Raw genomic sequence first — 24767 nt, 5'->3', positions numbered from 1 at the left:
ATTAGAAATCAATTCAATTCAATTCAACTCTGTCAATTTATTACCGATATTCCGATTTTAAACCATTATTTTATTTGACATCAAAATTTATACCAACTTTTATCAAGAAAGAAAATAGGCCTTTCTAAAGGGCTAATTTATATTAAATTTATACATACTTGTGTATTCGAATACATTGATCATGATGTCCTTGGGTAGCTATCATAACATCTGCTTCATCTAATACAAAAACGGAAATTTTTTTCATATCAAAGAGACGAAATTTTAAGCCCCAATCTAGAAGTTTTCCCGGGGTTCCAATGAGAATATGTTCCTCAATTTTTTTACTGCGATCAACTACAAAGTTAAAGATTAAAAAAGTATTTTTGGATTATAACATTTACAAAGCTGAAAATACATACCTTCTTCACCCCGGACGGCAAATCGTAACTTTATGTCTGGACAAAACTGCCCCATTCGTGCAGCCACCTCACCAGTTTGAATTGCCAACTCGTACGTAGGGGATAAGCAAAGGACCTTAAAATATAATTTAAAATATGTCTTTAGAAAACTTGATTAGGATTTATAATAGTTAATATAATATTTTTTGACCTTCCGTCCTCAATGTTAAGTTTAAAAACTTTAAATTAAGTCAAAATCTCTTAGAAGGTCTATAGAGCTTGAAAATTATCACATTTTTTTCGATATTTTAACCATATCGACTCGATAATATAGATGTTTTGAAGAAAAGTCGCAAATGAAATATCGAAAAATAGGTAATTGTCGTTTTTTTCTAGCTCTATTGGGCCACCCCCTTTTCGAAGGACCGATTTTCCGGTTCAAAACGAAAATTTCAAGACTTTGAGCATACTTTTAATTTAAGATCCGTACAGTAAAGAGGACTTTAGCTGAATTGAGAACGACAAATCGAATATCGTTTTCTCATTCGTCCCTCAAAGCACAAAATAAAAGACACACAATTTTGCAACAAGGTGACAATCCCACACCAGAAAAGTTAACTTCTCATCAAACATAAGTAGAACAAGAGAGAACGCTATAGTCGCACAGTGTAAGATTTTGCCAATCTAGCGGGACTTTTAGCAAAAGTTGAACTATTTTTGAGGTCGATGAGATTTAAGCAGCACTTTTAGAAATGTTCAACTATTAAGAAAACAGGCCCAAAACAAAAAAAAAATTGTTTTTTTTTTTTTTTTGAAGATAACGGCTTTTAAAGAATAGAATTTGTAAACAAATTTTCGATTTCAAACCTCAAGCTATCGCAACTGGAGCTCAAGATAATGTAAACATTTACATCCGAATCAAAATCACCCCACTGCAATCCCACGGTTAAAGTAGACATAAACATTCGAATCAAAATCACGCCACTCCAATCCCACGCTTATCGTGTCGCCAAATATTTTCCGCTAAGCGCAGCATAATTTTATTTCACAATTATTGAAATTAGTAAATTAGTAAAAAGCTTTTATAAAGTTGAGCTTGAGGAAACTGCAAAAGAAAAGTTCTAAAAGCTCATACTCGGAGGCTTCTTCCAGAATCTTATCTTGAACTCCAATTCAGTGCAGATCGGGAACTCGATAATCGAAGTCAAATAATAAAGATGTAAAACCTTATTAATAAGGGAAATCTATAAGTCAATGATGACCAGTGAATAAATAGTTTTTAAAAATAAAAACCGTTTACCGTTTTTTATAATTTTGATGCAAAATTGCACTGGGAAGCGAGCAACAGTTGACAAAGTTTAGTCTTATCAATTGCATCGCGTGATCAGTGGGAGCAGCCAAAAACTTTAGACAATTTTTAATCCACTTTCAAAAACAAAACAAGAGAGAACGCTATAGTCGGGTTGTTGTCCCGACTATCTAATACCCGTCACTCAGCTAAAGGGAGTGCGAACGCTGTGTCGGGTTGGTGTCCCGACTAATAATCGTAACTCAGCTAAAGGGAGTGCGAGGGAGATAGGTATATAATTTTTGATTGCGTATAACTTTTTAATGAATGGTCCGATTTGAAAAATTCTACATTTCGATAGGTATAAATATACACAACAAAAATGCATTTATACTTCTCGGAAATCTTTAAAGATGTGGGCGCAGGACCCATTTTAAAATCGTTAGTAGGCGATTGTGGGCGTTAGAGGGGGCGTGGCGCTCGGCTAAAATAAACTTGCGCTGCGTAGGAAGCCAAAGAATATGTGTGGGAAATCTCAACCTTCTAGCTTTTGTAGTTTCTGAGATCTCAGCGTTCATACAGACGGACAGACGGACAGACGGACAGACGGACAGACAGACAGACGGACAGACAGACAGACGGACAGACGGACATGGCTAGATCGACTCGGCTAGTGACCCTGATCAAGAATATATATACTTTATGGGGTCGGAAACGCTTCCTTCTAGCTGTTACATACTTTTGCACGAATATAGTATACCCTTTTACTCTACGAGTAACGGGTATAAACATGATTTTTTTGGTAAGAAAATTTACAATGTATGTAAAAATGTATAAACCTATTTTAACAGGGAACGAAAATAACTGTTATTGTAAATTTTTCATACAAAAAAATCACGCACTTAGAAGGGTCCTAAAAATTGTTTAACACCACAATTTTTATTAGCCATTGTAGTTTACAAATCCGTAATGATTTTTATTTTTTGAGTTTTATTATAAAAATTGTTATTTTTTGATTTTTATGAATAACAGTTATTCCCTTGACATTTTTGAAAAAATGAAATAAATAAAAAAAACATGATACCCGTGCTTTTTATAACTTACTAAAAATTTGTTAAAAAAGGCAACCGCGCATATTTTATACCTATATTTTTTTAAAATTTTGTTTACCCACAAAATCGCCATAAATCAAGTTTGAGTTTTATTTTTGATCACGACGAATAACTGTCATTTGTCAACTTTTATTATAAAACTCAAAAAATAACAGTTATTCTTTGAGTTTTACTTTACAAATCAGAAAATAACTGTTAAAGTGTGATTTTTAAAATAAAACTTATAAAAGTTACGTTCCCTGCTTTTTAACCATCATTCTTACAGTTCGGCACTTAAAAAATATTTCTTTTTACAAATTATCAAAGACACGTAAAGCAGTCGATAGATTTTCTTTATAGTACGATTTTTTCTGTAGCAAAAAAAAGAGGAAAACACTTTGAAAATTTCTCAATTTTAACTTGCTTTTTTTTCAAAAAAAAATTTCAGATTTGAATGTCTCTTATTCGGGTTTGACGCAGATATTGCATTTTTTTTGTTTTACCAATATAGTTACTCGATACTCGTAGAGTAAAAGGGTATATTGTATTCTTGTATTATTATAAGTATGTAACAGGGAGAAGGAAGCGTTTCCCACCCTATAAAGTATATATATTCTTGTTCAGGGTCACTAGCCGATTTGATATAGCCCTGTCCGTCTGTCCGTCTGTCTGTCCGTATGAACGCTGAGATCTCGGAAACTACAAAAGCTAGAAGGTTGAGATTTCCCACACATATTCTTGGGCTTCCTAAGCAGCGCAAGTTTATTTTAGCCGAGTGCCACGCCCCCTTTGACGCCCACAATCGCCCACTAACGATTATAAAATGTGTCTGGCGCCCATACCTTTAAAGATTTCCGAGAAGTATAAATGCAATTTTGTTGTGTATATTTATACCTATCGAAATGCAGAAGAATGCAAATCGGACCATTCAATAAAATGTTATACGCAATCAAAAAATGTTATATATCCATCACCCACGCACTCCCTTTAGCCGAGTGACGGGTGTTAGATAGTCGGGACAACATAGACTATTACGTATACGCACAAAAATTTACCATGGTAAAATGATCAAACAAAGAAGGTTGTGAGTCGGGCGCAGTAGATCGTTACATAATTGAATTTAATATAAAATCCATTTAAATTAAGTAAATATAGGGGAGAGGTCTGTAGGTTGGTCCCCCCTTTTTTTTTTAATCTGCCATTTCGACATTCACTTATGAAATTTTACGCATTTGGTACTGATCGAAAGGTTAGTCTATTAGCTTAATAAAAAACAGAAAAAAATATTTTTTTCTTTAGGCCTAGTACTCACTTCAATCGAAAATCCTACGAAATGAAAATCTCCATACAAAATTTTGAACACGAAATTTTCCGCCTGTCATTTTTGTATAGAAATTTTCGTTTCGTTGGCTTTTTGATTGAAGTGAGTACTAGGCCTTAGTGAAAACTGAAAAATTATTTTTTTTGAAAAGTCCCAAAAAACGACATTTTGAAAAAGAGGTCGGTAAGTGGAGACACTTTTAAAAGTCAATAATACTCACACAAAAAGTACTCCAAACAATAAGGCACTATTTATTTATGTTAATTTAATCAATTTGAGTTCGTCCTAAATCATTTCCCATCCATTTTTTAAGAACTTAGACCAAATAACAATTAAAATCAAAAGGCTCTTTGAACATTCGTTTTTCCCCTAATATAAAAGAAATGTACTAGGCAGAAAGCGACCTCTGTTGGCCTAAGGCCTTTTTGTATGAAAAACGGGTGTCTCAACTTACACGCTCAAAGTGTCTCAACTTACACAAAATGGGATGTTTCGGGAAAAAATTAATAACTTTTGTTCTGACTGTCACATTAAGCTGATTCTTTTTTTAATTAGTTAACAGTTAATTTACTAATGTTTTAAATCTCTTGCCAAGTTAATTTAAGGACGTTATTAATTTTAAATAAAATTTTGAAAAAAGTAGACAAAAACTTTTTTAGTGAAAAATGGTACACGACTCTCACAGCTTTAATCTGGCTAGAGCCTGGCTGATAATGTTTTCCCCACAAGTTTTGTCACTAAAAAGGACTACAAAAGAAAAATAAAAACAATTTTTTTAGTAAATAAGTTTTGAGAAAATTGAGTGTCTCAACTTACAGACCGCCTCAACCTACAGACCTCTCCCCTACCCTTTTACTCTACGAGTAACGGGTATAAAAATAGTGGTCTGCTAAAATTAAAAACAAAATTTTTTAAGTTGGCGAAAATTATAACCAAAAGTACGTAAAGAGTTAAAAGTTTCGAACATTTTTTTTTAAATATATTTTTGGGGTTTTTATCTTAAAGAAAGCTGTTTTTTTCAATGTTTAACGCCCCCAAAAGTGCAACGCCCATTTTTTTTATGTCCAACATAATCTTTGCGCTTACTATAATACTCACTCTAAATTTGAAGCCGATATCTTTCAAAATACGACTCCTACTGATTTAAGTCCCCCTAGATTGGCAAAATCTTACACTGTGAGTCGGGTGCCCCGACTATCAGATACCCGTTACTCAGCTAAAGAAAGTGCGAGGGAGATGACGATATAAAACTTAGATCGGGCATAAACCCCTTTATTTCTGTAAGTGATTGCACTCCAATTTAAATTTGAAAAGACTAGGAATCTACATTTCCAAGCACCAAGCACCAACGCTGAGTAGTGGGAATATGAAATTCCTTTAAAAGTTTTCCAGTTGCTAGCGGAGCACTTTGTAATAATAATTAAACGCGAATGTGATTTTAATATTTCACATGTGACTTCAGGACTACAAAAATAGCTACAAAGCCCTTCTGGCGATACGACCGCCTTCAGTGAACAGAAAAATTTTTATACTTTTTCGATTTGCTTGCAATTTTTATACAAATGTATGCGATTCGGTAAATAAGTAAGCACACGCATCAGGATGTAAGAAATAATTTTTTGTTGATGAGAATTTTTTTTAATTTTTCCAAAATACGAGAACCTAGACTATTAGGTACTCATTACTCAGCTAACACCAAATATAAAAATTGGCGATGGCGCCGCCCACCGAAAGGTAGTGATACAACTTGGCATGTAGTTTTTGAGCGGTAGAGTGGGAAACATATTTTAGATCAATCGACAAAACAAATACAAATTTTCATTCTAGCAACAAACTAAGGGTGCCACAGTTTTTTGCGGTTTGTGCGCGGTTCGCGATTTGTGGATGAAACAAACTTGCGCTGTTTTCGACAGACATACAAGGCTAGTGATCCTGATCAATACATATACTTAATATGATCGAAAACGCTTCCTTCCAACTGTTACATACTTTTCCACCAATACAATATACGCTTTTACACTAAGCCGAGTCCATCTAGCCATGTCCGTCTCTCAGTCCTGAAATTATTGCGATGAAATTTTCCCAAAAGTCTTCTTTCTATTGCAGGTAGTACACATGTCGGACCACTCTACCTTATGGCTCCCATACTCTTTTGAATAAAAGGGCATAGGGGAACAAGCCTGGGAAAACTGCCCCAGGCGATATTGCAAAATTTTAGATGAGGATTGGTAGATAGGAACCTAATCGATAAGAATTCCAATTTTCAAATATTTTGATCCGCTGGTTTACGAGTAATCTGCCGCAACTAAAGAACATATCACTTGATGTATCTTCCCTTCGGTGGTTCTTGAGAAAACTTTTTTGATGCCAATAATTTTTGTGTTAACCTTCAAGAATGTCAGCCAATCTTTGGATTTTTACCATTCTTATAAGCTACCAAAAATCGCGATTCAAATTTTCAAAAAATTGGTTCAAGACTTTCCAAGTCTGACAACACCGCCAGTTTTTTACAGTTTGTGTGTCCTATAACCATCTACTTCATATAAAATATTCATAATTTTTCGAGTGGTGCAACAGTGTTAAACAAACAAAAAACTGAAGAATTTATTTCTAGAAGGGTAGGAATGGAGTCAATAAAAGATATTTGGCTTGTAAATAGTTAGTTCTAAGACCAGAATTATTATCAAAGAGTAAAGTTTTTAATATTATGGGTGAAAAGTGGTCCGAATTATAAAATGTTTGGCATGTAAATGTTTGCTTGTAATTGATTTAATAGGGACCCAGTCCCAGTCTAGTCCCCACAGCTTCGAATTTCATATCCTCCCTGGACAGAGTTTCATAAGAAATCCTTCGAGCATGGATGACCAACAAATACTTTAATTATGTGATTCTAAAGAAATCGCGATCCAAAGAGGATTATTTAATTTGCGATCCTTTCGGTACCATCGTTATTCTAAAAAGCAAGATAGTAATTTGAAAGCTTTAATATGCGGAGCATGATAACAAATTGTTAACAATTTCGCGCAATAACAACGGTGCCGAAATCTCGCATATTAAATAATCCTCTTTGGACCGCGAATTCTTTAGAATCACATAATTAAAGTATTTGTTGGTCATCCATGCTCAAAGGATTTCTTATGAAACTCTGTCCAGGGAGGATATGAAATTCGAAGTTGTGGGGACTAGACTGGGACTGGGTCCCTATTAAATCAATTACAAGCAAATACATGCCAAATATTTTATAATTCGGACCACTTTTCACCCATTATATTAAAAACTTTACTCTTTGATAATAATTCTGGTCTTAGAACTAACTATTTACAAGCCAAATATATTTTATTGACTCCATTCCTACCCTTCTAGAAATAAATTCTTCAGTTTTTTGTTTGTTTAACACTGTTGCACCACTCGAAAAATTATGAATATTTTATATGAAGTAGATGGTTATAGGACACACAAACTGTAAAACCCTGGCGGTGTTGTCCGACTTGGAAAGTCTTGAAGCAATTTTTTGAAAATTTGAATCGCGATTTTTGGTAGCTTATAAGAATGGTACAAATCCAAAGATTGGCTGACATTCTTGAAGGTTAACACAAAAATTATTGGCATCAAAAAAGTTCTCTCAAGAACCACCGAAGGGAAGATAAATCAAGTGATATGTTCTTTAGTTGCGGCAGATTACTCGTAAGCCAGCGGATCAAAATATTTGAAAATTGGAATTCTTATCGATAAGGTTCCTATCTACCAATCCTCATCTAAAATTTTGCAATATCGCCTGGGGCAGTTTTCCCAGGCTTGTTCCCCTATGCCCTTTGATCAAAATATGGCTGCCTGCCATAAGAAGTATTGCAAAATTAATGGAAAATCAATAAGAAACCAATTCTCTTCAAAACAATTCGAAATTTAATTTTTGTAATTTTTAACTTAACAGGATTGATCGGCCAGGGTATATAGGCTTTGGCTGGCCAAAGCTAGCTTCCTTTCTTGTTTTTATCAACAATTTTGTGACGATTTTTATTCGTGAAAATAAAATACCGTTTAAAATAAAACAAATCAAGAGAGAACGCTATGGTCCCCGACTGTGTGAGTGCGAGCGCGATAGAGATATGAAACTTTGATCTGGCATATCTTTTCAACGAATGGTCAGATTTAAAACATTTTGATAGGTTTAAGTAAGCACAACTTACTTACTTTTACTTACTTTTGCACGAATACAATACACTCTTTTACTCTACGAGTAACGGGTATAATTATTCTCATATAGTATCATTATTTTTTCACAAAGTGGTAAAATTAAATGTTTATATTTGCAAGACCTACTAGTAAAGACAACGATTTAAGTTTAGCAACTTTGCATCAAGCAACAACAGCGCAACGTGTAAGAAAGGCAAAGCAATATTCGTGCTGTCTTCTTGTCGTGCTTGTCTTCTTACATGTTGCGCTGTTGGTGCTTGATGCAAAGTTGCTAAACTTAAATCGTTGTAAGATATAGTGTTCGCTCCGACATATGTACTACCTGCAATAGAAAGAAGACTTTCAGGAAAGTTTCATCGCGATAGCTTTAAAACTGAGAGACTAGTTCGCATAGAAACGGACAGACGGACAGACAGACAGACGGACAGACGGACAGACGGACGTGGCTATATAGACTCGGCTATTGGTGCTGATCAAGAATATATATACTTTATGTGGTCGGAAACGTCTCCTTCACTGCGTTGCAAACATCTGACTGAAATTATAATACCCTCTACAAGGGTATAAAAATATATGGAAGTACAAAAACCCGCTGTTGGAAGCATATATTAAAGGGTCGGCTATAACATTCTTTAAAAAATCTTGTTATTTGCGTCAGAACGACTAAGTTCCGCGTGTGCAAAGAAACACCCTAAGTGGTTGCGTCTGAACCATAAAATTCCAATCGCGGGTTAACTAATAACACTGTGCAGCATTTTTAGTGCTTTTTAAATTTAACTCGATGGATGCTATATTTTTGGATTTGTTACGAATTCCCAAGTTAAACTGCGTTTTCCAAAAAGTTCCCCGGCGCAAGGATTCTTAGCAAAAGGACCTCAAAGTTCGAAAAATGCTGAAATTGGCCAACTTTGCTGAGCTTTCAGAGGCAAATTGTTGCATGGTTTGATTCGATGTTAAAGTTTTTTAAAAGATACACCCTTTATCTTTTAAACGCCATACTTAAAATAATTTTAGGATTTTTTTAAGGCAGAAACAAATTCTAGAAAACATAGTCAAAAAACATAAAAGTATACAGCTGCGGTCAAAATAGTAGTAGTGTTGTAGAAGCTTCAGCGTATTGGTAAATAAAAGAAAATTCTGCATTTCATTATAATGCTGCGATAGACTATGATACTTATAAATATGTTCAATTAAGAGCGATGGACAAGAAGTGCGGATTTTGTGGAGCTTTAAAATGGAAAAATGTGCCTAAAGGTATATGTTGTAAAGAAAGAAAAGTTAAACTCCCTTCTTACAAAAATTTTCCAGAGCCCCTAAATGGCTAGATAATGGGTCGTCATCCTGACCATAATCACTTCATGGCGTTTATAAGAAAGTACAACAATTGCTGTCAAATGACTTTCGTACGAAAGTTGTCAAAAATAGGTTCATGCCTGAATTTAAAGTTCAAGGTCAAGTGTATCACTTGGTTGGTAGCCTCTGACCGGCTCCTCAAAAGGAAGCTGAGTTTTTGCAAAATTTATTTTGTTGGCGAGGATGAAACAGAAGTTAATTTAAGGAGAAAACATTATTCTGACGTCAAACATGACTTAGTAAAGGCACTCCAAATAATGCTGCACAATTGTAATCCATATATTAATGGGTTCAAAACTGCACTACAAAAAGTTTCAAAAAATTGCCAGGATTTTAAAATGGTTATTCACGCTGAAAAAAAAACCAGCTGATGCTCATAGAGGCCACTATAATGCTCCTGCAGCCAAAGAATTTGCTATGGTATTAATTGGCGAACAATTTCAAAAGAGAAACATTGTTACTGATAGTTATGAAAACAAACTTCAGCGCATAAGTGAAATCCATCGCTCATATGATAGTTTACAATATCCTTTACTATTTTGTCATGGAGAGGATGGATATTCTATTAACATACCTCGAGTCAAAAAAAAGACTTAAAAAAGACGGTGTCAGCATTAGACTTCTATAGTTATAGATTAATGGTTCGATCATCTGAAAACAATCATTTATTGCGTACGCGATCTTTGCTTAGTCAATTTGTGACAGATATGTTCGCAAAAATAGGTAGTGAAAGACTAAATTATATTCGAAAAAATCAAGAAAAACTAAGAGCAGAAACTTATATCTATCTTAAAGATGCAATATGCGGCCAAGATGCAGATGCACGCCATCTTGGTCAAATGGTAATTTTACCTTCAACATTTACTGGTTCCGCACGATATATGCATGAAAAGGCGCAGGATGCTATGACGTATGTTCGACATAGCCATAGGGTCGCCCTGATCTCTTTATAACATTTACATGCAATCCTAAATGGGATGATATAACCGGGTCAAAAACCCCAAGATCGCCATGACATTATTGCTCGAATTATCCATTTAAAGGTAAAAATATTAATGTTTTTATTGGATAAAGGCAATTTATTTGGTGAAGTCCAGTGCTTCATGTATTCAATAGAGTGGCAAAAGCGTGGCCTGTCACATGTACACATACTTCTTTGGCTAAAATCTCGTATTATGCCTGAGCAAATTGATTCTATCATAAGTGCTGAAATTTCCGATCCTGAAAAGGATCCTCAACTTCATGATATCGTCAAGGCTGATATGATTCATGGACCCTGCGGGGCATTAAATTCGAAATCGCCTTGCATGAATGAATGTAAATGCACAAAAAGATTTCCAAGGTCGTTTTTGAAAGATCCTTTGACTGGGAAAGAGGGTTACCCACAATAAAGGCGAAGGGCACCAATAGATAGTGGTTTTACTATGGTAATCAATGGTAACATTATAGATAACCGTTGGGTTGTGCCGTATAATCCAACTCTTTCGGGTGCTCTTAGAGCCCATTTAAATGTAGAATACTGCAGCTCAGTAAAGTCAATTAAGTATGCCTGTAAGTACATTAATAAAGGGAGTGATCAAGCGACAATTGCAATAGAAAACGTAAGAGACGAAAAAAAATTATATGAAAGTGGTCGATATATAAGCAGCTCAGAAGCGGTATGGAGAGTTTTAGCGTTTCCCATACATGGGAGATATCCAGCAATCACTCAACTAGCTGTGCATTAGGAAAACGGTCAAAGGATATACTTCAATCCAGATAATCCAAATCAATTGGCTAATCAGATAATGACACTAATTACCTTTTTTAAGCATTGCGAAATTGACTCATTTGCGAGAACCCTTCTTCATGCCGAAATGCCTTCTTTTTACACGTGGAAGAACAAATCATTTCAAAGAAGAAAACGAGGGGTTGATGTTCCAAATTTCCCTGGGGTTAAGAAAGATCAATGTTTGGGTCGTGTGTACATCATCCCAAAAATAGTGAATGTTATTATCTTAGACTTTTACTCCATGAGGTAAGAGGTCCAACCTCATTCTTAAATTTAAAAACAGTAAATGGTGTTAAATACAATACTTTCCAAATGGCTTGCAAAGCTTTGGGCTAACTGGAAGATGATAATCATTGGGACTTGACCTTGACCGAAGCTGCACAATGTCAAATGCCAACTAAATTGCGAGAACTATTTGCAATAATGTTAGTATCTTGCCAAATAAGCGATCCACTCCATCTTTGGGATAAGCAAAAATCAAACCTCTCAGAAGATATTGTGTACCAAATAAAAATGCGAGTAGATGGTAGTGTAGATCAATACGTGGCATATAAGCACATAGTAGAAAGTGTTGAGGCCGATCGAGGTGGAATATATTTTTTGGATGCTCCTGGTGGCACTGGAAAAACGTTCCTTTTGAATTTGATTTTGGCAAAAGTTCGTTTAAATAAAAATATTGCCTTAGCTGTCGCTTCTTCTGGAATAGCTGCCACTTTGCTATCCGGAGGTCGAACAACGCATTCCGCATTCAAACTTCCATTGAATTTAATAAATGTGGAAATGGCCATGGTTTTGAAAGACTGAAAGCTTATTGTATGGGATGAATGCACTATGGCGCATAAGAGCGGCTACGAAGCTCTCGATAGGACTTTGAAGGATATACGAGACAATAACTTTCTAAGGGTGGCGTTACTGTTCTTTTAGCAGGAGATTTTCGTCAAACCCTTCCAGTAGTGCCCCGCGGAACCAGAGCCGATGAAATAAAATCGTGCTTAAAATCTTCTTTAATGTGGTCTGATATCAGGATGCTAGCCTTAACCGAAAATATACGTGTGCACTTGAACGGCGATCAATCTGCTGGATTTTTTGCAAAAACATTACTCCAATTGGATATCCAACAATTGAGGGAAAGATAAAGATACCAACAAGCTTGGGAAGTTCAGTAACTTCAGTCGAAGACCTTACTTCAAAACAAGAGAAAACGCTATAGTCGAGTTCCTCGACTATTAAATACCCGTTACTTAGCTTAACAACTTTAATATAAATATGCCTTCTTTTATATTTTTCGCGCGCCCCATTTCAAATATCACCAGTTTACAAAATAAAATCGACCTCACCCTAATCGAAGGCAACCTTAATTTTCCGGTAAAGTACATCTCCCTGATTAAGAAATGGGCACTTATAATTTTTTGTATGGTGTCAATTTTTTTTTAAGTGTAAAAAACGTTGTTGGCCCTTTTTTATTTTTTATCTCGAGTTCTGGTAAACCGACTGAGGTCATCGATGGCTCATTTTACAGGTAATATACTGCTCTTTAACTTTCTTATACACAGCATTGAGTTTCAGTCATTAGTTTAGAAGCCACACCTCGTCAAAGTTAAAAAACTTGAAAAAAATGCAAAAGTTTTGGCATAAATGGCTTCGTTAAAAATACACGCAAAAAAACCGAAATTAGTTTTATAACTTATTCTGGTAGATGGTACTTTGACAAAAAAAAACAAGCTAATGATCATTAGAATCCACCAGAAAATGAATTTTATATCGATTTTTTAAGTTGGGCAAAACGGATATTATAGCCCTGTTAGAGCCCTGTCAGAGACCTGTTGTCTCAGTTAACAGCTGTAAACGGCCAAAAAATCATGGTTGTCCCAAACTTAAAATATTCATATAAAATTCATTTTCTGGTGGATTCTAATGATCATTAGCTTGTTTTTTTTTGTCAAAGTACCATCTACCAGAATAAGTTATAAAACTAATTTCGGTTTTTTTGCGTGTATTTTTAACGAAGCCATTTATGCCAAAACTTTTGCATTTTTTTCAAGTTTTTTAACTTTGACGAGGTGTGGCTTCTAAACTAATGACTGAAACTCAATGCTGTGTATAAGAAAGTTAAAGAGCAGTATATTACCTGTAAAATGAGTCATCGATGACCTCAGTCGGTTTACCAGAACTCGGGATAAAAAATAAAAAAGGGCCAAAAACGTTTTTTACACTTAAAAAAAAATTGACACCATACAAAAAATTATAAGTGCCCATTTCTTAATCAGGGAGATGTACTTTACCGGAAAATTAAGGTTGCCTTCGATTAGGGTGAGGTCGATTTTATTTTGTAAACTGGTGTAATTTACATTTTGCATTCACATATTCCAAATTAGAGTGACCAGCTTTTTTTCCAGCACCAGCAGAAGTGTTGAACACGCGGCGACGGCGCACAGTGTAAGATTTTGCCAATCTAGGGGGACGTAAATCAGTAGGAGTCGTATTTTTAAAGATATCGGCTTCAAATTTGTAGTGAATATTCTAGTAAGCCCAAAGATTATGTTGAACATAAAAAAATGGGCGTGGCACTTTTAAGGGCGTAAAAAATCCAAAAAATGTTTTTTTTTAAATTAAGAACCCCAAGAAAACAAAAAAATAAGGTTTTATATTAAGGATAATTGATAAAAAAAAAACAAAAAAAATTTGGTTTATATTTTTAAGATTTTTATACCCGTTACTCGTAGAGTAAAAGGGTATATTGTATTCGTGCAAAAGTATGTAACAAGTAGAAGGAAGCGTTTCCGACCCTATAAACCATATATATTCTTGATCAGGATCACTAGCCGAGTCGATCTAGCCATGTCCGTCTGCCTGTCTGTATGAACGCTGAGATCTCGGAAACTATAAAAGCTAGAAGATTGGCATTTTGCATGCAGATTCTAAAAAAGGTGCCACGCCCCCTCTAACGCCCACAAGCCCTCTCTAACGCCCACAGCTTTGGAGCTATTATGAGAATAGTAACTGATATGTATTCGCTTCGTCAATACCTATCGATTTGCCAAGTAAAAAATTGCCACGCCCACTCTAACGCCCACAAATCCAATAAACGCTTAAACCTGGCCAGCGCCTACATTTTCGCCTTTCATGACCAGTAGTACCACTATCTGGCGGTAGATGGCGCAATACAATATAAACTAGTGCCATCTAGGAAATGGCATTGGAAGAAATCTGCCTTTTTTTCTGTGGTCACTCTAATTCACACTATGTTAATGCAAATTTTAAATTATTTGAAATGGGACGCGCATTTTGTCTCTTTTTGCTCGTATACGTTTTTCACAAGTGCATTCACCTGCGCTAGAGAGAGACGGAAGATGTGCTAGGCAGAATTGAAAGTTCTAGAAAGCCTCTTCTCGAAAGAGATCCCTGGGTAAAAATCGAGCGGCGAAAAACATATAAGAAGGCATATTTCTATTAAGTTGTTTAGCTGAGTAACGGGTATCTAATAGTCGAGGCACTCGACTATAGCGTTCTCTCTTGTTTTTTATTAAATGATAACAATTTAAACTTCATGTGTACATCGTCTAGTGGAGACAGTGACTCAAAAATGTCTTCTTGAGCACTTATCAGCCGTTTTACGGTATGATCAATAAGGGATTGTAAACCTATTTCAGCATAGGATTCTCTTACCTTTATACCAGTAGGATAGCATAACATTTTTGACTCCTTAACGAGATCATAACATGGATATAATTTTGGACAGAAATTTTTGTGGCATTGTACTGGTGCATTGATAATTTACTGTCTATCAGAAGGGCAAGTGCTTGATCTGCTGTAAGGCGTTTTGCAGTGCTATTAGAAGATAATTTAGCTTTCTTAATTATAGTCCCCATGGACGGGGGAGCATTTGGTAATTCATTAATTAGTTTAGCTGAATCCCGTTTTCCTTCCGCCCGCAAAGCCTGTTCTGTAGCTAATAGCAATTGATCCTCATCTATCGTAGGCAACAATTCTTGGCTTTTCCTTTTTTGTGTTTTAGGACAACACTCAAAAAAGACTTTTTGTGACCTCCCTCTTGTACTTGAGGTGGAAGCAATGACATCAATGCGACAGTCCTCGCCATTTAATGTGACCTGAAGGCCACTTGCATTATAAGCAAAAAACCTGGCTCTCCTAGATTTCTCAAATTGGTTCTGAAACTCAAAAGACAGTGTAATTTCAATTTGGAGTGATCAACGTCATTGCCAAACACCATCACTGCGTGCTTTACAAGAGCGTCTCGCTGAGTGGTTTTTATGTTTTTCGACCAAACCTCGAAAAATGCAGCACGGCTTATTTCACTCATTTCTAAATAGAAGGTCTTTGGGCAAAATATGGGCAAGATTTTATTTTAGATTCTGAATCAGAATGAATGCATGCGAAGGATGTATGTTCTGGTTGGATAGAAGAGAATAGAATAATATAAGTTTTTTTTCCACAAAAAAACAGAAACACGAAAAAATACACTTACTTTTTGGCACTTTTTTCAAAGAAATGAAAAAAAAAATTGTTGTCCGAAAAAAATGTTTTTGTTTTTAAAAGTGGAATAAAAATTGTCTAAAGTTTCTGGGAAAAAAAAACGTTTGGCTGCTCCCACTGATCACGCGATGCAATTGATAAGACTAAACTTTGTCAACTGTTGCTCGCTTCCCAGTGCAATTTTGCATGCATTTCTAAAGTCCAACTTTAAAAACCGTTATCTTCCAAAAAAAAAAATTGTTTTGTTTTGTGCCTGTTTTTGTAATAGTTGAACATTTCTAAAACTGCTGCTTAAAGCTCATCGACCTCAAAAATAGTTGAACTTTTGCTAAAAGTCTCGCTAGATTGGCAAACCTTACACTGTGCGGCGCCATCTATGGCACGGAATTGGTACTGTTTGTACACAAAATTGTGTGCGCCGAGGCTTTTTGCGGTTTGTGAGCGTTAGATGGGGCGTGGCACCTTGATAAAAATTTTATCATAAAATATAATACAATATACCCAATACGAATACAATATACCCTTCTTCTCTACGAGTAACGGATACAAATATTTCCTGATATTTTAAATATTGCAGAAAAGTCGCTAGATTGGTTGTCTGAAGGCGCAATTTTAACTTCAAGGAATGATAGTGCTTCTTCAATAAATAACTCACTATTAAAGTCATTTGACGGTCAAGAGGTAACATACAAATCTATTGACTCAGTCACGGTATTAGAAGATGCTGTTCACTTTCCTGTTGAGTTCGTGAACAAACAGAACACTCCAAACAGAACTTTTCCTTTGCATAATCTTTCTCTTAAAATTGGGGACCCCATAATGTTGCTACGTCATTTAAGTCCTCCAAAACTTTGCAACGGAACGAGATTGCAAGTTAAAGCTCTCCATAAGTTTGTCATAGAAGCAGTAGTTATACCCGTTACTCGTAGAATAAAAGGGTATATTGTATTCGTGTAAAAGTATGTAACAGGGAGAAGGAAGCGTTTCCGACCCTAATAGTAGTCAAAATGGTAGTGGTATTGCCGCCCTGTGTTTTTAAAGGTTTGTTGTTGTAATTTTACTTCTCCTATTAATATTGTATTGATTATAATTGTACTATTAGACTAATTGGATAAGAAAAGTGACAACAACAAACCTTTAAAAACACAGGGCGACAATACTACTACTATTTTGACCGCAGCTGTATGCTTTTAAATTGTTTGACTATGTTTTTATACCCGTTACTCGAAGGAAGCATTTCCGACCTTATAAAGTATATATATTCTTGATCAGGATCACTAGCCGAGTCGATCTAGCCATGTCCGTCTGTCCGTCTGTCTGTCTGTCTGTCTGTCTGTATGAACGCTGAGATCTCGGAAACTATAAATGCTAGAAGATTGACAGTTTGCGTGCAGATTCTAGGAGTTCCTACGCGTTGCAAGTTTGTTTCAAAAGGGTGCCACGCCCCCTCTAACGCCCACAATCGCTTAAAAACTATTTTAAAAATTTCAATATTTCGGAAAAGTAAAAATGCAGTTGTATTGTGTTTATTAATACCTATCGAAATGTGGAAATTTTTTAAATCGGACCATTCGTTAAAAAGTTACAGCGGATCAAAGTTTTTATCCCCATCTCCTTCGCACTCCCTTTTGCTGAGTAACGGGTATCTGATAATCGGGGCACCCGACTATAGCGTTCTCTCTTGTCTAAAATTTGTTTCTCCTTTAATAAAAATCATAAAATTATTCTAAGTATGGGGTTCGAAAGATAAAGAGTGTATCTTTTAAAAAAAATTAACATCGAATCAAACCATGAATCCGTTTGCCTCTGAGAGCTCAGGAAAGTTGGCCAATTTCAGCATTTTTCGAACTTTGAGGTCCTTTTGCTAACAATCCTTGCGTTGGGGAACTTTTTGGAAAACGCAGTTTAACTTGGTAATTCGCAACGAATCCAAAAATATAGCATCCATCGAGGTAAATTTAAAAAGCATTAAAAATGGTGCACAGTGCTATCAATAAATCCCAGGGACAGACTTTAAAGTTAGCCGTGTTAGATCTAAGAGAGGATTGCTTATCTCATGGTCAGTTTTATAATGCCTGTTCCGGAGTTAGTTCGGCAAGTAATTTAATAATTTTGGCACCTGATGAAAAATCTGGAAAAAATGTTGTTTATCAAGAGGTTAAATTAAAGGTTACAATTAAAAATCTTCTTCAGGTGGAATATGCCGAAGGTACCCCTGGGGACACCACTTCAAAAAAAAATGCGCCAAATCCTCTACCTCCAACATTCCTTTTATTGCACTAATATGCATTAAAAAAACTAGCAATGCTCTGCTAATTTTCGCGGACAACGTCGCGGCAAGTATTGCTAGTACTTAAAAAAAAAAAAACCCGAAGCTAGAATTTTTGTAAAGTTTTTTTATTTATTTATTTTCAATTTATTTTACTACATAATTTTTTTAAAATTATTTGCATACTTTTCATACTACGGTGACTTGTAGCGGTCTTTGGCACGGTTTCAGCTTCGGGAGTCTTGGTGACCTGCCTTTTCGCGCATTGAGATTTTTCACGCATCTTCGCATCCTCTCCGGGGGCTCTGTAGGCTAATGGGATCTGAATTTAGAAAATATTCATTTGTGTAATAATTTAAAACGAGACAAGAGTGATAAAAACATACTAACTAGCAGTGCAAGAATAACATACTTCTGGGCTGTAGGACAAAATGATCTCTTTGAAACTATATATTTTATGCACTTTGTACCACCAGCTTGACCTAAAAATATTACAAATTAAAACATAATCTAAAAATAAGAAGCTATAGTAATTTAGACAAGACAAAGTTTTAATACACTTACAAATATCTTACCTAAAAAAGTTTTTTTGATTAAAGCACTTTTGTTTGAAATAATAAAATAACTAATCACAGTAATGCTACAAAGTTAAAACGCAACTAAAAACCGAGGAAAAACGGCGCCAGCCTTTAAGAAATAGGAAAATAATACTGAGAGAGGAAAACAACATATAAAATTTCAATCTCTCTTGTTGTTCTCTACCCTTTGTCACGATCGCGCTTGCCTAATTTATCTCTACCCTTGCGAAGGCGGAGAGATACATGCGAAGTTCGACATTTTGTTTCGTTTTCTATGGTTTTAAGCACTGATTCACCGACAATTCATCACCTTAATTTTTAAAGAGAGAGATTAACAGATAGAAATTAAGGGGAGCGTAGTCTCTGGGCAGTCGTCTAGGCTCCGTGGGCGACACTGTCGGCCTAGTGATGATAATCTGATGAATTTTGACCAAAATTCCTCACCTATTCTTCCCCATTTTTAGGCGTTCTGTTACGTACGCCCTCTCCTTTAATTTATTTGATGGATAAAGATGCACGTAGAAAACAACAACGAATCTCAAGGCAAAGGGAGAGGGGCAATCGAGCCGTTGACTAACCGAAAACAAACAAAGGAATGAGCAATTTGACGATATTTTGGGTGGCATACGGTCGGTCAGAACAACGACCACGATCAACCTGCTGGTAACCCTACACCGGCAGCTGGCAAAGTGCATCAGTCGGGCATTGACACTACCGATAGGGGAAATCATAGGTGGGAACACCTAAATAACCCAATCTATCACGGGGGTCGAGAAAAAGCTCTATACGGATAGACAAGGTAGACAGAATTTATTCTGATAGTGTAAGCACTATATTCCTCAAAGCCATCGAAGACTTGGGTCAAACCGAAGCGATAGAAGGAAGTCCTGCTATATCCTCGCGCTTAAGGACGAGCAGTAATTTGAAGAGATATAAATAAATCAAGGACTTCAATATGGGAAGAACCGACTCTAAAGTGGATCATAGCACAGCCAATGTGACACAGCCATAGTTACAGTAAAAATCATTGATCACCAGGACGACATACAGGACGTCAACCGAAGCCTGAAGATTGTGATCTGCCTCATTACTTTTGTAGCCGTATTGAAAGTGCTCCAGATGTACAAGCGATCCGTGCAAGGACGCCGTGACCAAAAACACTCCCTGGAGCAGGTGATATGCCGCCAGGCCTAAGCAAAGTGAATTTGCAGAAGCCCAAACTCAAAAACAATAAGCAGTGCCCAAAAGCAAAGGCAATTATAGCATTAATTGCAAGCTAAAGGGAATTATAAACAACAAAAAGAAATCGTAACCTCATGCATTTATAAATGCAAGTGCAAATGAAAAGAAAACAGCAATTACAAGTGCAGTGACATTGGAACCAAAGTGTGCCGCCGTGGGATCTACATACTAGAGCCCTGCACAAGTAACCTGACTTGTTTGTCAAACCTTAAACCCAACCGACCTACTTAAAACCCATTTGACTTGGGTCGTTTGGGTTTGGGTATTTGGGTAAGTGAGTAAATTTTTACGACCCAAGTCAAATGGGTTTCAAGTAGAACAGTTCAGGTTTAAGGTTACCCAAAGAAAAAAAAATGATTTTTAATAAGACGATGAGCACAATTTTCGCAGCTCATCGACTCGTCGAGAATTCTTAAGGTCAAGATGGTTATTTGTGTATAATATTTAAAATTAAAGGATAAGATATATCGACATTTGTTTTACATCCTCCGCCCATGCGAATTCTTGTGGTCTTCAAATATTACAGATTTATGATCCACAAAAACAAATTCTCTTGCTCTAAAGAATTCGCGGTTTTTGAAAAATCAATATAGAACATATTATTAGGTTTCTTAGTTAAGTTATGTATGATCCACACAAATAATTCCTGTTGTTCCTAAGAATTCGCGGTTTTTGAAAAATCGATATAGAATATACCATTAGGTTTATTAGTTAAGTTATGTATGATCCACACAAATATATCACTATGGACGGCAGTCCATGTAGTGACGAAGCGCACCAGGAGAGTGTGCGAAGGCGACTACTATATATACACGAAGAAATGAAAATCTACTGTGATGGTCCGATCATAATGAATGATATACCTATCGAAAGGTATTGCGAAAACTAACAGGATTGCATACCAAGACTCTAAGAAAATCAATTGGCTTGGGAGAGAGAGCGGTAAAAGTAAAAAAAAGTGAAAATTTCGAAATTTGGAGCTGTTGGGGCCGGTGGGGATAAATGCCCCCTCGCAATGTTTTAGCTGTATTCCTTTTGAAAATACCCGTCGAATGAGGGGTCATTTGTCAAAATCCGCTCCGTTCAAAAGTTATAGCCAAAATAAGATTTCCTTCGTCTTCCCAAAATGAAAATTTAATTCTGTTTGTCAGTTTGTCAGTTTGTCCAAAACATGTTTTTTAAGTTTTGAAAATTTGATATGACGTTCATCTCATCGATATAAAAAACTTTTGTTCTACCACTTTTGGAAAAACTCGCTAGTTTAGCGGGAAAACAGCTATAAATAGCTAAAATTCGGAAAGCCGTAACTTCTATACTACTAAAGCTACAGACTTGTGCTGCATCTCGTTTGAAAGGTATTTTTAAATGCTATAAACGCTTTTTATTAGGAATTTGTGTAAATGTAATAGTTAAAAAGATATGAACAAGAGACAATTTTTTAAAACTTTTTTTTTAGCTTTTTTTTATTTTTCTCAAAAACGGCTCTAACGATTTTCTTGAAAACTTTAAACTGTATAGCCCTTGAGATTCCTTAATTTTTTGGTATATAACACATTACTGTAAAAAGTCACGTTTAAAAGTTATTTTTATACGAAAATAGCCACTTTTGCCAGCTCGGACAATTAACGCTCCCTGAGTATTGAATTTTGTGGGAGGGTATCCGAACTGTATTTTATGGTCATGGAATCAGTAAATTTGCACTTAAGAGTTCCATATAGGAATCTTTTGTTCTACGACTTTTGGAAAAAGCCGCTACTTTAGCGGGAAAAAGCTAAAAATAGCTATATTTCGTTAGTTTGTAAGTAGTGTAGAACTTACTTACTTAAAGGTACCGACATGTGCTATACATCGTTTAAAAGGTATTTTGAAATACTTAAACGCCTTTTTAACTTAATTTGTTTAAATACAATGACTTACAAATTATGATTGACCAATTTAAATTTAAATTTATATATTAGCTCCTATGAAAGCAAATGTAAACAAACAAAAACTTCTGATATCAAATAAAAACACCTCTTAACGAGGTAAAAAGCTAGTGACGATCGCACCTTCAACATACAAAAGTTCTGATATCAACATTTGTGACGAAAAATTATTACACTCGTCATTAAATAGACTTTCTAATATTTTCTCATTCGGCACGCTGCAATAGAAAATGCCTGTGAAGGGAAAAAGGCTGGAATAGTTTGCTAGGGCGGGCCGAATGAGAAAATATTTGAAAGTCTATTTAATGACGAGTGAAATATATATGTATATATGTATAGTGTGAAAACGAACTTAAAATCATGAAGTGCTAAGTTTTCAGAAGGGGGTTGCTGACGCGATAAGTGAAGAATAATGACATAACTTTTGACGGACAACCTTGACAATAGGGGATCGTATTGCGCGGCCCGCGACGATCCATTTGGCACACGAAAGTGTGAAGGGGAGGGAATGTGGCCGAAACATTGCCCGATCGTGTTAGGATCAAGCAACAGCTAAGCTTGTGGGATAATGTAGACTGATGACCGACGAATATTACGACTCTTACTATTTTTCAGGCATCTTAATATTTATTCTAGTTATGTTGGAGAGGAGAAAATCTTACCAAGAACCCACCCCATCCGGCGAGCTTATGCCGGCAAACTTGGTGCCTGAACATCGGATGACTTTCCCTCGGCCCAAGTCCTTTACTGGACTAGGGCACTAATATGCCCACATAACAGTTCATTCAACGCTATTTAATCACCTTAATTTCGTAAAGAGCGAGATTGGTACGAGCGTCGATTCTGCCAAGGCTCTGCTGGCGTCGCAGTTTACTCAGTGCTATTTTAATGCTTGTGCTGAATTCGGCAACTTCAGGTCAGTTTAACGAAGGCGACCTTACCACGGTCAGGCTGGAGCTAAACACATCACACTATAGCATCATTTACCTGGCTCACTACCACGATGGGCCAATATCAAACACTACAACACTAAAAATTCATAAGGGGGGAGGGGACGCTTACACACGATGAAGAAATACAAACACAAACGAAAGCGGTGAGTTACTATATCACTAACGCCTTCAATCAAATCTATTTATTTGCAACAAAGGTAATGACCCAATTTTCCTCACTAGAAATAGAAGGGAAGTCTTAGACTGTACCCTAATTTTGATACCCTACTTGAAAGTGGGAATCTCCAAGCACAGGTACATAAAATTTACAATATCTCTAGATGTTCTCCCGCCGAGAACGTTACAAATATAAGACTAATTAACAAACCAACCGGAGAGAGGTGCAAGGGCTGACCTTGTGGTAAGTACCAGGGCCAAGGAGTTTAAGCGGGCACCACCTAACCAGGCAGGACCGCTCGAACGGAAGAAGGCTTACCGCATCCTAAAACGTCTGGCCACCAACCCCATACGGGAGGATCAGACATCCAAGAAGGAAGGCTCAACCAGCGAGCAAAAAGGCCAAGACAACCAGCCGCGGCACGTGGTCTAGGTCCTTTGCCGAAGGAAGGTGAAGGATCGGAAGATCATCGGCGTCATCGACCAGAACGATGCAGGCGGCAGGATCCAAAGGAACCAGTGGGGTCTGGTTAGGCGGGCACTTGCGACGGTGGCCTTAAAAGTGCTGTACGAAAACCCAGGACCGCCCCCTGACTGCACAGATGCAGGGTGTTACCAGGGCAACGTCAAGTTGATCGCCTGTGAGGACGAGAGATCGGCAGCGCTCTATAAGGCTACCATTACCAGAGTTGGCGAGGTCTACCCCGGAGCCAAACTGGCCGTCTGTGAGGCAGCGGATATCCCGTCCAGACCAAGGGCGAGGGTGTGGCTGCCGTCTGAACCCTCTGAGCCTCTTGACAAGGTTCAACCACAAGCTCCCAACAGAAGGTTGGAAGGTGGTGAAGGTTAAGAAGACAGAACACGTCACCATGAACGTGGTGATTCTTCTCAACCAGGCATGCCTGGAACCCCTGGCAGCTGCGCAGAACCGTGTCAACTACTGATTCGATAAGGTGCAATTCTGCATCTACGACACGGACAAGCTAGCGGCAGACAATTTGGCGGCCTGGGCGTCTTATGAACCCCCGACTGATTCAGAGCTCATTGAGAATCTAAAGCAGTTGTGCACCCATGACATAGTGGAGAAAGTAGATGGCGACAGATTAAGGACGACTGAGAAAAGTCGACTCAGGAAGTTGGAAGACTGGTCAACAAGGCGATCAGCTCCGTCAACGATTTGGTAAATCGTTTGTGATCCCAGCAGGAAAGGATTCGTGAATCCAATCCCGGACACATTCTCAAAGTTGTCAACAGGCGACACTTTGATAACCAACACCATCATCACAGCAAGTGCCATCGTGGCCACAGAGGGACACCTAAGATCGAACCTATCGATTCAGGATCAATAAAGGACCGGTCAACAAGGCGACCACCTTTATCCACCATAACTGTTCAGCTTCTGACCAAATCTGGTTGCGAATCGGAGCGTATCCAGCGTAAGCGAATAAAATACTCCCACCGGGTCAGAAACATAGAACAAGATCACAATGGTTAACAGCATGGATGAAGAGAATCCTTCATCGGAAATTCAAAAGATTTTAAATGCACAACAATAAATAGGCAATGACATTGCTAGGTGCATCAATAATTTCAAGAAAGATGGACCTGCACGGAAACTAAAGCCTGAATATTTTGAAGCCCGATTAGTGGAGAGAAAACGAGAAATATACCAAGATATTTCAGGAAGGTCTTGACGTACTCCTAGCCAGTAAGAGCAAGGAGAGTGAAAGTTCGATCAAAACTGGGCAGCCA

At 36.9% G+C, this 24767-nt stretch overlaps 1 protein-coding gene across 3 annotated transcripts in view; it reads right to left on the bottom strand.

The window, feature by feature from the left end:
• The window catches only part of Dbp80 (putative ATP-dependent RNA helicase Dbp80), a 254168-nt gene that overhangs the window by 187679 nt on the left and 41722 nt on the right, over positions 1 to 24767 (bottom strand). For all 3 annotated transcript variants that reach the window (XM_070216342.1, XM_070216341.1, XM_070216343.1), the window contains exons 5-6: positions 402 to 516; positions 159 to 336 (exon numbers count right to left, since the gene is read on the bottom strand). In XM_070216342.1, coding sequence (XP_070072443.1) covers positions 159 to 336; positions 402 to 516 — 293 coding nt within the window. The remainder of the gene's footprint in view (positions 1 to 158; positions 337 to 401; positions 517 to 24767) is intronic.

Source organism: Drosophila takahashii, chromosome 3R (genome assembly GCF_030179915.1).
Source record: "Drosophila takahashii strain IR98-3 E-12201 chromosome 3R, DtakHiC1v2, whole genome shotgun sequence".
NCBI classification, from domain to species: domain Eukaryota; kingdom Metazoa; phylum Arthropoda; class Insecta; order Diptera; family Drosophilidae; genus Drosophila; species Drosophila takahashii.
The sequence above is the reverse complement of the archived record's forward strand: the minus strand, read 5'-3'. Positions and strand labels throughout refer to the sequence as shown.